Source organism: Geospiza fortis, unplaced genomic scaffold (genome assembly GCF_000277835.1).
Source record: "Geospiza fortis unplaced genomic scaffold, GeoFor_1.0 scaffold111, whole genome shotgun sequence".
NCBI classification, from domain to species: Eukaryota; Metazoa; Chordata; class Aves; order Passeriformes; family Thraupidae; genus Geospiza; species Geospiza fortis.
Genome location: NW_005054321.1, coordinates 866,233 through 883,234, shown reverse-complemented (window position 1 = coordinate 883,234; position 17,002 = coordinate 866,233). Strand labels below are relative to the sequence as shown.

Sequence of the window (17,002 nt, the reverse complement as noted above, 5' to 3'; positions counted from 1 at the left end):
CTTTTCTCTTTTTCCACTTTTTTTTTCTTTTTTTTTCCACTTTTTTTTTTTTTTTCAGTATGTAAGTCCAGTATTCTCTGCTCTAGAAGGAGACCTAGGTTAGCACCAAAGCACTTGAATTTTCATTGCTGATTTTGGGGTTTGTTTAATTTTCTTGTAGTAATTCCTAGAATTCCAGAACTGGACTAGGCCCTTACACTTCCCACAGAATGAAAAATCAGTGAGTAAGAATTATATAATGGCTGATCACAGAAGCTGAAAGACAGATGGTTTTTAAGGAAGAGGTGGTTATTTCTTGAACTCAGATTTCAGGAAAAAATGTAATAGTGATTTTAGCTCTTCTCTGAGAGGTTAAATAATGCTTAGGACACAAATGGAAGCTGGTATTTCCAGGTAACAAAGTTCCCTAAAAATAATGTGTCCTAGTTGCTTTCAAATGAAAGGTTTTGGTCCTGGATGAGATGGATCATACTTTTAGGTTTTTGTTGGTATTCTATATTAAATATGGGAATGACTTGTACTATGGGTGGAAAGAGCTAGAGCAGCATAAGATATAATGTTAGGGGAAGGAGACAGAGATAGATGCCACAAGAGAAATTTAATACAAAGACAGTAAGCTGGTAAGCACAAAAAAAGGACAATTATATTGTAACACTGGAAAGAATACAGAAAAATAAATGAAAGGGAGAAGAAGCAAGGCAAGTTCAATTCTGAATTTCATCAGTGTTCTCTGTGAGGGCATGAAAAATGTGACGAAGTATGCTGATGATGTATTCCTCTAAGAAAGAGTTATTGATAACATAAAAATAAGACTTCAGATAAAGAGAACTGTGCTGATCTGTGATCCCCTTATTCTATTTTGTACAAGTAGTGTGATAGTTTCTCACTTAGATGTTAAATCATTCTGACTGGTTGTCCCATTTAAAACTCCTTAAAGCATTAAAGTGGTAAAGAGTGTCTCTCAAAATTATTGCTCCAGCTCTTCCAGTAATAAGAGTAGTCTCCCTTATTACCAAGTGATGCCTTTGTGTCAGTGTAATTTGGTTCTAAATATCCACAGTGAAAGAACCTCCTGAACTTAGCGATGCTACATCACATGCTACATTTGCCTTTGTTACCTCTTGGTAGGATACATGGCTTTTAGAGTTGTGGGAATATAAGGGGCTGTGTATCTTTTGTTCTTCTGGATAAGCAAAAAAGACTAAAAGAAGGTGTAAAGAAACTGTTAGACCTGTAGACATTTGTCTTGCACTCTGTCTGAGAAGTCATTGGATAACAGCACAAGCTTTATAATCTGAGAATTGGAGGCAAGTAGCAGAGATGGATAAGAGTTTAGCTTCATGGAGTAATACATGACAGAAAAGGATGCGAATCCTACAGTAAAAATGAGGTCAGATTAAGCTACATTTTTCAGGATTCTTGAAAGACCTTTTATTAACTCTTTCATTTCTCTTAAAATAAAAACAGGATTATGAAGAAAAGAACTTGGGAAGTTTTGGGGGTTTCTTTAATTTTCTTTTCCTGTTTGGAAAATGAAGCAGCTTTTTTGTGATCCATCATTTTTTGTTAGAACCTCAGCTAGAGAAATGCTTAATAGTTGGGACAAATAAAAGCTGAAATTCTCAATGTTATAATATTTTACATGAGCCTGTTAAGAAAATCCACCGTATATAATGAGACTCCTGGGAAAACAAATTTGCAGAAATAAAATATAGAGGGGAGGACATAATAGTATAAATATGGATATTTATAAGCACATATGCACTGAAACATGTATGCACACATAGACTCGTAGTCTTGTTTGATTCAATGTCATGTAATGTTACAGTCTTGGGGCAGAGTAGCTGAAAAGCTGCTCAGTGGAGAAAGATCTGAGGGTGCTGGTTGACAGCAGCTGAACATGATCCAGCAGTGAGCTCAGGTGTCCAAGAAGACCAATGGCATCCTGGCCTAGATCAGAAATGGTGTGGCCAGCAGGACCAGGGCAGTGATTGTATCTCTGTACTCAGCACTGGTGGTCCTGTGTCCAGCTCTGGGCCCTTCAGTACGCGAAAGGCATCGAGGTGCTGGAGCATGTCCAAAGATTGGACATTAGGAGAAAATTTCTTCATTGAAGGAGTTATCAGTCATTGAAACAGGCTGCCCAGGGAAGTGTCATCTCTGGAGCCATTTAAAAAACATGTTGATGTGGCACTTAAGGACATGGTTTAGTGGTGGACTTGGTAGTCCTGGATTAGTGGTTGGACTCAATGATCTTAGAGGTCTTATCCAAACTAGATGACCTATGATTCTGTAATTTTTATGTTGTTGTATGGAAATGTTATTAAGGAAAAACATTGAGCATGTATGCAATGTCAAAATTTGACTTGGACATTTTGATTCATGCTGCTCAAAGAGCTGCTGGAAAAAATTGTAGAGTGGGTATTTGCTCTGAATAGGAAAGACTGTGTGAAATCCTCATATTTTGTACTTGTTGGCAAAAGGCTATTAATTCTTTAAGCTCTTCCTGTTGTACTGCATGAGGAAGATAGCTGTCCTTTTATGATAATAAGTCAGAGGCTTACTTAATTTAAATTTCTAACAGTTAAGTTCTATGTCACAGTGAGCTAGTCAAATAGTAAACTTCTGTATTTTAATGGAAAAATGCATATATCTTTAGGATATGAGTCATTGCACCCTGAAAAAGCAGGTGGAATGAACTATCCTCTGAAGGTACCTGTTCATCTCCATCCATCGTGTAATGTCCAGTGGGTTGATATATTTCCCAGAAGATGTGTCTATGGGGAGACTGAGTGACCAAGGTTTACATGGTTACCATTTTAGAAAAATCGATCCCATACATATAAATGGGTTATTTTAATGAGAGGGAGAAATAAACTTTGTTCTGGATATCTCATTTTCTACTCTATTTCATGGTTAGTATAATTTCAACTTCAGAAACCCAAGGGGTATCTTCTACTAGCTACTAACAAGTGAGATGATTTTTACTTTAGACTATTTTGAAGTTTTTTTCTACAAAGTTTTGTAGTTTCATGTCAGACTGCCAAGAAAAAAGTATATAACTTGTAACTCCAGAATGCTGTGAGGTACTTTCTTATACATCTTTATGTTACAACTTCATAGTGCTATTACATAAAAACAGGTAAGTAAATGCATAGTTTTAGTTATTATGTATAGTTTATGTCTGTATATGCTGAATTGCGAGGAAATACAGTTTCTGTGTTTGTATATACTGTTTTAAATGACAATATTGCAATATAAATATATGTGGGTTTAATTTTACTCTTCAAGTGTATCTAAAGTTTTAGAATTAATTTTTCATTTGTGTTCTTGTGGACCAGCATTATGATTCTTGAGTGTCTATTAAAACTTGATAAAATTTTTTTCATTTTTTTAAAATGTATTAACTAGAGAATTGAACATTTATCTTGAATATAGTTAATATGTCTATTAATGACTATAATGAAGAGAAAAGGAAACACCTATTGACAATAATTATTGTGTTTTGTCTGTGATTAGAATGCAATTTAAATACATGGTGAAATGAAATGTGTGGAGTATCAGTGGTATGTTTTTAAAGATCTATTATGAGATCAGTTAATTAACCCATCTTCCAGTAGTCTGGATTGTAACATAGAGAAGCGACATTTCACATTACGTCTTCCTATCTTCATTTCAGATTTTAAATATTCCCCTTATAAAGAAAGGCACATGTGAGGCAGAATGAGAAGGAATCTGCCTGAACATATCTTTTAAAATTCTTCCCTGGAGAAGACACAGTCTGTCACACAGCACTTATTAATGTGATTAGAATATTTTCTGAAGAAAACCAACTTGTACAGCTACTGCTGTAATACACCTTGGGGTTTTGCTAAGAAATGTCATGGCAATCTGCAAAATTGATTGAAACATTCCCTTGAGTTAAACCTTGTGTGATGTTTGAACAATACTCAGTGAAGCTCAACTGTGATTCACAGGAATTTCATTATTTTGGGTTACTACCATAAAATTTTCTTTGGCATTTCTGATTTTGTTGTTTCAGTATACATGCATGCATAAAAAGGACCAAAATTAATTTGGAGTGCAGTAAATGCAAAAAAATATGAGCTGAAATTCAGTCTTATTCTGTATCTATATCACATGGGGTTTTTTTAAGAGCTCTTTGCATGTGAAATCATCACTACATCCTATATGAACAAAGTTAAAAAAAACCCGCAGACATTTAAGAATTTATTACTTCTAAAGCTATATTTATATACATTAGTTCAAAAGATATGCAACCCCATCTCAATTCCAGAATTCTGCGTGTCATTTTTGCCAATTTATTTTCACACAAGCTGGGAGAATAAATAGAATGATCAAAATAGATGAATGGCTTTGCTCATGTAATTAGTAAATTAAGAACTTTTAAAAGCCAGAATAAATCTTTTGGATTATTTATTTTTACCATAAGCGTAAAATAAAATCTCATGCAGTAATTTCTATATTGGTGCTACTTAGTAAGAATGTGTTTTTCTGGATTCAGAGGGAGTATGTGATGTGTATGGAGTTTTCAGAAGGAATTACCTACTTGAAAAACCTGAATGGTTCTTCAGTCTCTTTAAAGGGAAGTAAAAGACAAAGGTCTCCAAGATCCAAGGTTTTTTTCTGATTGCTCCTATCTGTATGTCCAGCTGATGGCAAGACTAAGCATGTATTATTCTAAAGATGCCAGTATGTATGGCCGGTCACACAGCTTAACAAGAATCGAGGCAAATGTCTTATTGGCCCACATAGAAACACCAGCAGCACTGAAACAGACATGAACACCACAGACAACCAAATCCTATTTCTCCATCCAGGGGAGAGAGGGATCTGTTAGAAGTGGCACTCGCACATGCATGTGCTCCCCCAGCCTTCCATGTTCTGACCCAGGAGCCGAAGTTCAGATTCTACTCCTACTAGATTCATTGATCACTTGGTCTGTGATCAGTGGCTCTTTTTCCATTTGTCCCCTGATCTCATCCTGCTCCCAAGACAGTCCACACTAATGTTCACTAGTGGTCACCCATGTGCTCACTCTCTGGACAGAAGAGACATTTGCACACTAGTAAGGAGTAGAGTTTTAAAAGAATAGAGGAAAAATTGCACTGGTTAGGTGCAGGGATTAGGAGAAAAGGATCTCCCTATTCTGGCACTTTTTTCACTCTTACCTAGCATGATCCTTTCTCTTATCTTCCTTTGGTCCAAAACATCTCACTAAAAGTTTTAAGGTCTCCAACTACCATTTTAAAAAAAGTCTTCAGTTTTACTTAATCTCACAAATTCCCTCAAGTAGTCCATGATAAATTTCTATTTTTCATGACACCCAAGATAAAATTATTTCCCCCATTATCATCAATTACTAAGATGTAACTGCTTTAAGATTACAATAATAGGCTTAATTTACCATGAGACAGAAACATAAGAAATTTGGTCTTTATTAGTACTTCCACTTAATCCTGCTCATTAAAGCTTATGTGTGTGTGTATACCATTCATTACTTCTCTCATTTCCTGTCTTTGCTTCCTGTACTGAAAAGTGCTTTATCGGGTTTATAAACCAAGTGTCCTTGCATTCTAGATACCCATACAAGCTGTATTTCTTAGGTGTGATTGAGTTGCATTAACATAAATTTTTAATGCTATTCAGGCAACCTCAGAAATAGTATCAAAAAAACCCCAAACAGAAAACATTAACAGACAATTGTACTGGGAGCTTCTAAAGCTGCCTGTGAGGTCTAGAAAAGGTAACCTACAATATCTGAAGGGGCATTATATTTCTTTATTTAGACAGCTTAGTCAAGCAGAGTATATCTAGCTTGGATTTTATTACCCTGTTTGGGAAATTTGGGGCAGGTGGTGGCAGGGGTAGGGCGAGTGGTGCAGTGTTGGGTCTGTAGGAAGGGGAACTATTTCTTTGCTTTTTGATTAAATTATGTTTACTATTAAAAATCTGTTGGCCCAGAGAGTATCCAGAGGTCATTACTATTCATCTGCTATGTTAATCTGCAATCATATGTATGGATCATCCTAAGTATTGCATCATCAGATATGTTTGAAGAGCCTGAATCATTGGTTTATAACTTACATGATAAAACTGAAAATAACATTACATTAGTGGTATCCCGAATCACTTAAGCTAGCTAATGGATTCTTCTGTTTATTTTTCTTGGTTTTTCTGTGCATTCTACCGAAAGATCATGCTCTAACTCTTAGTTAAAAATGCTGAAGTGATTTAATTGTCTGTCTTGAACTTTAAGTCTTTTTATTGCTACTGTGTTCCAGGAGATATTTTCCTTTCTACATGTGTGATTTATATATGATGATTGGCAAAAAAATTGTACTGTTGATGTATGTCACATCTTATTGAGAGACCTCCCGTTTTTTGGGAGGAATTGGTGATGCTACTGATGTGTCATTAGAATTTAATATCATATATTTTATAATCTTTTCTTTCACTGGTGCTACTCAAGGATACTGGTGATTGTAAGAAATAAGGTTTACTTTTTTTATTCTGCAATTAATTGTAGTTTTGAATATCATAGTGTGTCATTGGATTTTACACAAAAATGAAAGCATCTAACTTTAAGTTCTATAAATCAGATATCCATATTTTGCAGCTAGAGGCAAAAGGTAAATATGGTGTCAAAACAAAACCTATTGCAAAGATTTTTTAATTCCAAAATCAAGACAGATAGTAATTTTTAGAAAAATTTTATTATCTTAATTTTCCAAATTATTATTCATAATGTGATGCATGAATTTTAACATTGGCTTAGTTACATGGATGTTAATAGGGTGACATGTAGATCTAATTCTACTTTTTCTGATAGGTGTACAATTCACCTTCTACACATTTCATTTGGAGGATCATCATGACTACTTACTAATAACAGAGAATGGCAGTTTCACACAGCCATTGGCACGTCTGACCGGCTCAGAGCTTCCTTCACCAATCAATGCTGGTCTCTATGGAAATTTCAGAGCTCAGTTGCGGTTTATTTCAGATTTTTCAATATCATATGAAGGATTTAATATTTCTTTCTCTGGTAAGAAAATACCTGTAATATCTGGCTCCTGAAAAAGTTGTTATTTGGTGTTTTTTTCTGCATGCTGTATAAAGAAAAAAATAATTTAAATTATCTTGATGAATATATATACTGAAAAATGATATTATATAATTTTTTTCCTAAGCACAATAACTTAAAAGCAAGTGAACCTCTGTGCTATATGATGAATAAGACGGCAGTAAACTGTAAGACATATTATCAAGTGAGGGGAGGAAAGAGAACTAGTCTAATTTCAGTTACTGAAATTCCAGATGAGCTGAAGTGTCAACTATTTAGTTTTTGTTATGCCATTTTTTAAATTTGTTTTATTTACTGGAGTTATTTATGGCTCTTATAAGAATGATAAATCATGTTGCGTCATGCATCCTTAAAACATTGTTAATGTATTATTTGCCTTGCTTTCAACATAATCTAATTATCAATTTAACATTCACACAATAATTTTGTTTTAAAACCTGATGCCTGTATTGATATTCAGGTGGAAATATACAGAAATTACTAGACTGCAAGATTACATATGTGACTTGTAAAGAAGATGTTCTCATAAAAGCTGACTTGCTCTTGTTTGCAGAGTATAATCTTGAACCTTGTGAAGATCCTGGGATCCCACAATTTGGTAGCAGAATAGGATTTAATTTTGGCGTTGGAGATATTCTGACATTCTCCTGTTCATCTGGATATCGTTTAGAAGGAGCTTCAGAGGTTATTTGTCTTGGTGGTGGACGACGAGTATGGAGTGCACCTCTGCCAAGGTGTGTGGGTACGTGGTCAGCTGCTTTCATTTGCTTGTATGTGTAGTCATTGTCCATGGACTTGCAGATTTAGAGCATGGAAAAGCATGGTAATACACCTCTTTTTAATGTACTCTCATATTCTCCATATCTCCTTAGTCAATTTTTTAACCTTTTTTTTATATATTTAGTATTATAACTATAAGCAGACTTCATAGTCTATACTTGAAAGCAATTCAAATTGAGGGCACAATGCTTACTCCTCTTATTTGGATTAATAGGTTAGGAAAACTGGGTATAAATTTAAATCAGCATTTACCAGTTCAGATGTCAGGTAATTGATTTTTTTTTGTCAATGCAAGCTTCCAAGTGATACCTGTATTATAAAATTGTAGCTAGATCACTTAGACCAGATTTGTTTCACAAAACTAGGTCAATTTTTAGGAGTACAGTCAACCTGGACATTCTATGTAAGAACCATATCCTCTGAATATCCTTAGAACAGTTATTCTGGTTTTTAAATGATAGCTAAGATAATTAAGAAACACTTTCTGATGATTCCTACCTAACATTCTCCACTCACTGTAGAGGTAGCCTTCATATGTAGATTTGACTAGAAATTTAGTTATAAATGGCTAAAGAATGTTGATTGAGCTGAATGCTTCCTAAATTATTTGGTTTACAGTTCTGTTGAGAACTGTTAAAACAATAAGGTCTCTAAAAAGTAGGAGAGTTGCTTAAGTGTCTGCATTATTTTTATTTAAGGATATATATTGCTGAAATTTAGGTACTATATGGAAAGGTTTATACATGCAAACATCTTTATCAGTGTGCATTTAAAGTATTTTTCATACTAAATGTTAGTTAAACATAAATGTCTTTCCGATGTTGATTGCATAGTAACTATGGATTGATTATGTGTTTCCTCTTATTTGTTTTTAGTTACTGTATCAACATTTTTAGGTTCAAACCACTCCCATACCATTTCCTTTACCTCAGTATGAGGAAAATTATGAATTTAGTTTATAATTTTTTTTTAATTTATGAATTTAGTTTATGCATTAGCAACATTTATACATGTACCTATAGAAGAGATGGTTTAAATGCTGAGTCAGAGCAATGGATGAAAAAAAGTTCTTTTTGTGTTAAGGTTGATGAATTTTTTACAATAAGAATAATAATGAATGTGTGCACAGTCAACAAGATAGGTTAAATTTCAGTAATAAATTTCAGGAAGGGTTAATAAAAATGAATTAGTAAATTATCAGCAAAAATAATCACAGCAGCATAAATTTAAAAAATTTCTATACAGTTTTCATGAGAGAAAAATAATGTTTATGTCTACGTGTTGGAGGAAAAGAGAAAAGCTGTAATAGAAGGAATAAATTATTTTCTAGTCAACATGTTTTCTCCTTACTTTTGGAAATAAAAAATAGTCTCAACTAGAACAGCTTATTTAGCCATTTTCTCTCCTTAAATATCCAGTCTTTGTCAGTCTTGTGCTTAATTTATGTGTCATAATAATGAAATTCAAACACGACAAGAGCAGAAATTCCTGTCAACCACTTATATTGGACTCAAAATTTATGTATTGGTACTGTTGCTCACGTTTGGCATTTTTTGTCAAAATGATTAATGAGAGAATGCTTCTGATGCAATGTGCACTTTCACATGCATGCAACATCATTTGGGAGTAACCACTGCTCATAATATTTGTGTTCAACTTGAGATTGTCAACTCAAGAATAAAATGCAAGGAAGACAGATAAGGTAGAATTTTGGTGGAAGGCTAAGCATCCCTCTCTGGATACAACAAAAGCTAATGTGTTGGGTTTTGAAACAGAGTAGTCAGTCATAATCAATTCTCAAATAATTTGCCATAAAATTAGCAGCTGTCTTTCCTTTTCTTATTTAGAAGATAAGTGCTTGTAATTTATTAATGAATGTTATTATTCAATCTGTAAAAATAGCCTTTTAAAAAAAATTGTGACTTAAGACTTAAGAAATGAAATTTTGAAATTAAGAATACTTACATTACGAATTCTTCATTATTAATAAGTCATTAAATTTTGAAATTAGGAATTCTTATTGCTAAAGTATTAATAATTAAATAATTATTAATTGTTTTTAAATTAGGAATTGCTGATAAATGAAATTCTGCAAGTAGGAATTATTAAATTAATTATTAATTATTAAATTATTTAATTATTTTTAAATTGTTTGGAATTATTACTTAAACATTAATTATTATTAATGTTGAAATAGCAAACAAATATATTTTTACTGAATTTTTAAGGCTGAATTTCTCAAATGATGATATTATCTCAATTCAGTAGGGCTTGATGTTGCTCTGAAACAATTTTTATAAGAATTTTTGAAAAGAAGATTAAAGGTTCTCCATTTTTCTGTTTACCATATGATGCAGCACTTCTTGGAGTAGCTGTCTGTAGTCGGGGCAAGCATAGTTCAATGGTAGCTGAAACTTTGGTGTGTTATCTACTCTGTCTTGGATAACAAAACTAAAACACTCTGTATGAGTTGCTACAAAGCAACTGCCACACAGCCAACTGAACAAGCTGTTAATAAATGGATGTATCTAATGATGACAGAAAATATCCATAATCTTTATATTGGTTTTTTTGAACTTTTCCAAGGACAGTGAAAAAGATATCTCCTTTTGAGTCTAAGTAATATATTTGTAAAAAAAAAAAATCCTACAGCAAGTGTCAATGCATGTTCACTTTTGACTTTGTAAGAAGCAAAATCTAAGCTCTGGGTGGCCTAAGGAATGAACATTTTGCTCCAGTATGCTAGTGGTTTGTCTCCAGCTTGTAATACAGAGCAGAGAAATCATCTCAAGTTTGTGAATATGGAGCTGCTTTGATAGGGTTGTAGTGCCTCTGAAATGTTCTGATGCATTTGGAACTCAGACATTTTTGCCTAGTTCTCTTTTAATTTTCAATGCCATAGGTAGCTTACAAGAATTTTCCCGTAACTATGTTAAAGATAGGAACAAACAAGAGCAATTATTATTGCTTTAAAGGGAAAAATAATGACAGAGATAAAATTAAACTTTTCTTATCATCAATAGTGGAATGAAGATTATTAAAGATCTTTTAGAACACTATTGTTTCTTAGTTTCATGATTTATTTTTATGCTGTACTCAAGTGATAACCAAATACAGTGTTCAAATTCAGCAGACATATTTCTTTCTTAGAATTGCTTTTCTTCTCAGTAAAATATGGAAAGTTGTTTCTATTATAGCAGGATTTCTTATGTCTTTTTTTTCCCTTTCACCTGGCCTTTTCCAGGTTGTTTTTTCATTCCTTGTAAGGCTGTCAAAACCCAAATTGTATTACCTTTCATTATAACTGTCATGTTTGAATTTATAGACCCTAATTGTTTCTATGTCTATGTAAAATAATCTGTGTCTTCATAGCTTCCCAGCTGTGTCAAGTCTTTTACTTTGGCTTTCTTCAGGCCATACAGTTTCTCTCCATACTCCTAAACCTTCACTGGAAGATATTGATGCTAAAACTTTTTTCTCCTGTGCTACTTTCACTTTTTCTGTTTATTCTTCTCAGTAGGTCCTAAACAGTCTCTAATTCTAGACTTACAGATTTCCAAGGAACTATGCCCCTTGAAATTATAAAAAGCAGACAAAAAGACATAAAATATCTACAAGCAAACTCAGTAATTTCTGTCATGTTGCATAGTTTTCAGATAATGTCCTACATGATTTTTTTTCCATCAGAGATTTTTTTGCCAAGGTGTTCAGTGATGCAGCTTCTTTGCCAAGCTTTAGTTAAAGTGCTTTTCAAAGAACACTGAGAACAGACATTTCAGAAATGTTTGAAGGTTGTATTGTATGAAAGAAAAAATGACTTCAGCATTGACTGGATATGCATAAATATGGAACCAAGGAAGGGAAAGTGCTACCACAGATAAATCTGTAGTAATTTCCCTTATTAGCAGGAGAATCATTAGTTACCCTCTGTGTATCTTATTCTATGTTCTATTAATCTTACGCCATCTGCATAGCTCTATCCATTTCTGTGCATACAAAACATTCAAGATAAAGATTGCTTTTAATATATTTTGCTTCAAAAAATATGTTCTTTTGCTAGTTTTGAGATTTCTTTTAATACATGGAATGTTTGGGCAGCATGAATTCTGTGTTTAAGGATAGTGATATCCAGTTGTAAATGTCATTGATTCATCTCAGAACAAATGAATCCTAAACTTTCTTCTGTTCATCAGAAGTAATTTTATTCCCTTAAATATTTCTTCTGTTGGGTGTGAAAATGTTATATGTCTATTATTTTCTTCAGGGATTGGAGTCCTGTAAAAAGCAAAACACAGTCCTTGAGGTCTCACCATATGTTAGTATAATAGCATTATGATGTGACAAGACATTTTTTAATATTTCTTATGTATTTTTAGGTTTTGTATCAAGTTTTAACTGTTCCTCTTCCCCATGTGGAAATTTTTACTAAGTTACAACAGTTCCAGCACTTCCTGAGTTATTTTGTGGAGGATTTTGTTTGGTTGTTTATGTTTTTGGGATATTTTTGTTAGTGTTGGGGTTTTTTATTGGAATATTAAATTAGTTTAAAGGAAAATCATGCGCATTGGTAGTTTAAATTCTTCTAATATATAATGTGGGGGTTTTAATACAATTTGCCTTGTTAACATTAATTCAAAAGCTCATCTGTCATGCTATTTCTTCATCCTCCTTTGATTGATTGCAATGCAGGAGCGTATTATTTCATGTATATGGGACTCCTACCCATTCTTGTCAGCCAGAGGGATCAGTTATGAAAAATAACATTAATAATGTAAGTCTTTCCAAGAAAGTTTTGTATTTGGCCATTGGCCATTTGGCCATTGATGTAGAAATATCTTTTAGTAAAATTATTTTTGGGTCATAAATACAGGATCTTCCCAGATCTGGAAATACTATCTTTCATTATAAGATAAATAATGTAGTCATAAACCAGCCAAAGTATATTAAAAATAAGTTTAATACACAAACAGCTGCATGAATCTTTTGATGTTCAGATCAAATAGGAAGTAGATAACCTCTACTGCAGATCCATAATAAGAAATTTCTCTTAATCATTTTTGTCTATATGAAAGGAAGTCCTGTATTTTGGAACAATGTAAAATAAAAGGAAACCCCATAACTCTTACTGATTGAAGAAGATGATGTTCTTTTTACTTTTTTCATCAGCATTTAACCTGTATTTAACCTGTCAGAATATAAAAACTGCCTGGAAGACTTGTGATAACCTTATGAGTCATGCTATTCAGAAAAAGAAAACTTTAGCAACAACTTAATCCTTTCAGAATTTTTGTGCTACCATCTCTTTTACTGCTATGTTTTGACAAGAAATTATTTTCTTGTTTCTGCCAGCCTTCAGTTGAAGAGATAGAACGTCTGAAGACAAACGGCTTCAAAAGAAACCCTTTGTTGAGCACTGAATTTAGATACAGTTTCTGAAGTAACTGTTCATTTACAATCTAGTGCAAAGCTGTATAAAGATAAAATCCTTTTTGGAATGCTTCTGCTTACTTGCCCAGTCAAGCTGTTGCAATACGCAGCCTCCTAACCAAGAGATACCATCTTTTCAAAACACAGGACTCCTAGATGTAGCTCTTATCTTTTGATTCTAAAGGATTGTATTGAAAAAACAATTTCCCTCTCTCTGAATTTTGATCTGTAGGAGCACATAGTGTGTTTTTGATTCATAATTATTTATGGCAAGAATTTTAATCTTCAATTCATTGAAGAATTGAGTTCAAATGGTTGAGTTACTCAAATAGGTGCATTTCATTCCTTGGTTACAATCACAGTGACATTTCACCTGCTTACAAAATTTAAACGCATTAATAAAATTCATCTGTCTTGTTATGGAAAGGTGCAATGAACACACATTCATAACCAAAAGCATCACAATCTGTTACTGCAATTATCTTGTTATAGAAGTTTTTATTTTTCATTACTTTTCTTTTGATTTTTTTGTTTATTTTCCTTTCTAATACTAAATGAATCTATTATTTCTGTCACAGTCTGGAAACAGTAATTGACTTCAGTAATTTACTTACTGTTACATCCTTCTACTTTATATTAGGCTGAATTAAAGTCTTTGTGAAAATATATCTGGATGCGGACTATTTTTCCTATTTTTCTTCGTACAAGAAAAGTGTGGAAGGCAGGTTCCAAGTTTCAGCAGAAACAAGTAGAATTTTTTTAAAAACACAAAACATTATTAATAAAGCAGCCTGATTTTTATCTCTGTTGAACAGGGAGTATTACTAAAATGAAACATAAATGCAGGAACCAAAGATTTGTAAATTCTGATAACAGCTCTACGTATGATTTAAAGAATAGTTACAGACTCTCTGATCCACTGTAATTTTTCCTTTACTTTTGAAATACTGTCACCTCTTTTCTATGTTTCGCTGTTTACACATATTCCTTTAATTTCACCCTGGTTTGCCTCTTAAGTTTCTTTTTAACTTTCATTCACTGTAATGCCTGTTAAAATTATTTTCCAAACACTTTGAAAAAATTACATGTGTTTAATGTTTGGATTTTTTTAAACTTAAGAACTCCATTGGCATTACTTTTTCTGGAGACTTTTTTACTCAGCACTTAAATGCAAATATAATTATTATGGTCTTTTTTATCTTTCCTTCAGTATTAATATCAGAGAATAGAAAGAAACTGTAAGTCCCATGAAACTCCATGTGATTTTAAGCAATATAATATGTTTATAGATAGGACTGGAGATTCTCACATAGAACTCTCTTTGATGCAGTTTGGAATGTCTTGCAATATTAATTGTGGACCTTCCCAGTTTGATTTAGCACTTGTTCCAAAATATAGTCCTAACTCCTGTTTTTGTCTGAGCATGTGTTTGATGCTTTGTGGTCAGTTGTTCTGTTGTGGTTTTTAAGCCATAATTTGCACTGACAGGAGGCAAAGAGAGAAGCCAGGAACTAGCTGTTGATTTTGTCAGAATTCTGCTGAGAAGTGTACAAAAGAAGCAACTGGAGGACTGTGTGCCTCCATGGAACTGTGATGATGCTATGGGAGAAATTCTATTATACTGTGGTTTTGGCACTGTGTTTATTAACTAGCTTTCTTGTCTGCTAACACAAGATACAAAGAATCACAGAATGGTTTGGGTTGGAAGGAACCTTTGAAGATCATGAGGTACATCCATTTGCCATAGGCAGGAACATTTTATAATCAGTCATGTTGCTCAAGCCCCATTCAACCTGAATTTGGACACTTCCAGGGATGGGACATCCACAACTTGGAACACAATATTCTCTCTCTAAATTCAGAAAATCATATTGATAAATACGATGACATGAAACACAATGACGTGATTGCATCCTTCTTCTTAACAGAAAACTTACCATGATTGTAAAATACTAGTTGAAATTGTCTTAACAGTTAGCTTAGCATGATTGTAAAACACCAGTTGAAATTGTCTTAACGGTTAGCTTACTGCTGTGTTCAGATTTTAAAAAATTGCTTTGAATTACAGTTCTGAAATAGCCCAGAGTTGTTGGATCAACTTAATACCATAATTACCTTGTGCCTTTTGGCTTTTATATCCCTCTAGATTATGAAAAGAGATCTCACAATCTTGAAATTACAATCATCTTACTACTTTCTGTTGTAATTCAAAGTGACCTATGCATCTTTGAAATAGGAAATACCCATTTATTTGAGAGTGCAATAAAAGGATAGCTGTGATCATGTGGAATAGGTTTTCCACTTCTGCCTAGATTGGGTGTATCCCGCTGTTCCAGGACAAAATAATGTCACCTGAATTATTTGGGTACTTGTTCTATATTGTTGAATGAGATGTAGTCATCAAGCATTTGTTCTTTGATCTGTGCCTGATTTGGATTTCTGTGCAATGTCTGCTTCAGCTGCATAAACAAAGGGTAGTTTATCAAGTTGGGGTTTTTTTGGTCATTGCTGTCTTTTAATTTCATGTACAAAATATATATTTAATATCCTGAATGTTACTCAAACAAGTCTGGGGTGGAAATTATAAAAATGTTAATAACAAATAAAAGCTTTTAAAATACACACCATAGTTTGCCTAAACATCTTCTAAAACATTAAGATTATAAATAGTGTTATAATATAAGATTATTAATGTTATAATATAATTAATATTATAACAGAACATTACTTATTCTGTGAAATTTTAAATCAGTTAAATTCCCAGGTTAAAATAAATGAGATGCATTCTCATGAGGGTAAAATAAGTGACAACTGAAATAATCTTGAAAACAAACATAAACCCAGAAAATTTAATGTCACAGTTAAATTCAAAATTAATCTAAATCTGTTAAAAAGACAGGAAATACTCCTGTACTTGCACTCTAATGGCCACATATCCATATTAAATAAAAAAGGAAGCAAAGAATTGTAATAGTTTTTCAGTGTCTATTTAAAATATGTGGTAAATAAATGCTAAAAATTACTTAATTAAAATTATGTATATAGTCCAATATATGATAGGAAATGAAAGTTAGTTTATAATGCCTAATGAAGCATTGCCACAAGTGTTTATGTTTCTAGGGTTTTTTTGGGTGATTAAATGAATTGCCAAAATCTTTGATTATAAGGTTTACTTCTTGAAATAATAACTTGAAGTACTTGTAATTCAAGTAATAATAACTTGTAATAATAACTCGAATAACTTGTATTACTTGAAAATAATTAAATTATTTTTTTTTCCCTGAGACTTATATTTATCTTATTTACTTGTTATTGATTTTTTTTTCCTATATTTATCTGGTAGCTATAACATAATATTTTACTACTGTAATTTACATCATTGACTATGTTGGTTATCTTGGTTAAAAAAATACCAGAGCAAAAAAAAATCTTTTTTTCATTAATCTATGTGAAAATTTATGTACCTACACATATATATATATTTATTCATATGTGTGTATATATAAATAAATACACATATAAATTTATAGAATCCTTCTACTTTCACTTAATTTGCACATCTTTATGAATTTTAGTGTTGGAGAAATTGAAACAAATACAACAAAATTCAAGGACGATCCAATAAAACAATATGATTATGAAATGTGTAATTTATATGATTTTAACTCTCAGTGTTTTTTGACATAC

The 17,002-nt window shown here is 32.6% G+C and overlaps 1 protein-coding gene across 1 annotated transcript in view; it reads left to right on the top strand.

Moving 5' to 3' along the window:
• CSMD3 (CUB and Sushi multiple domains 3) overlaps positions 1–17,002 on the top strand; it is a 576,871-nt gene that overhangs the window by 357,434 nt on the left and 202,435 nt on the right. Inside the window, exons 22-23 of the mRNA XM_005420686.3 lie at positions 6,854–7,069; positions 7,662–7,850. Of these exons, the coding sequence (XP_005420743.1) occupies positions 6,854–7,069; positions 7,662–7,850 (405 nt within the window). The remainder of the gene's footprint in view (positions 1–6,853; positions 7,070–7,661; positions 7,851–17,002) is intronic.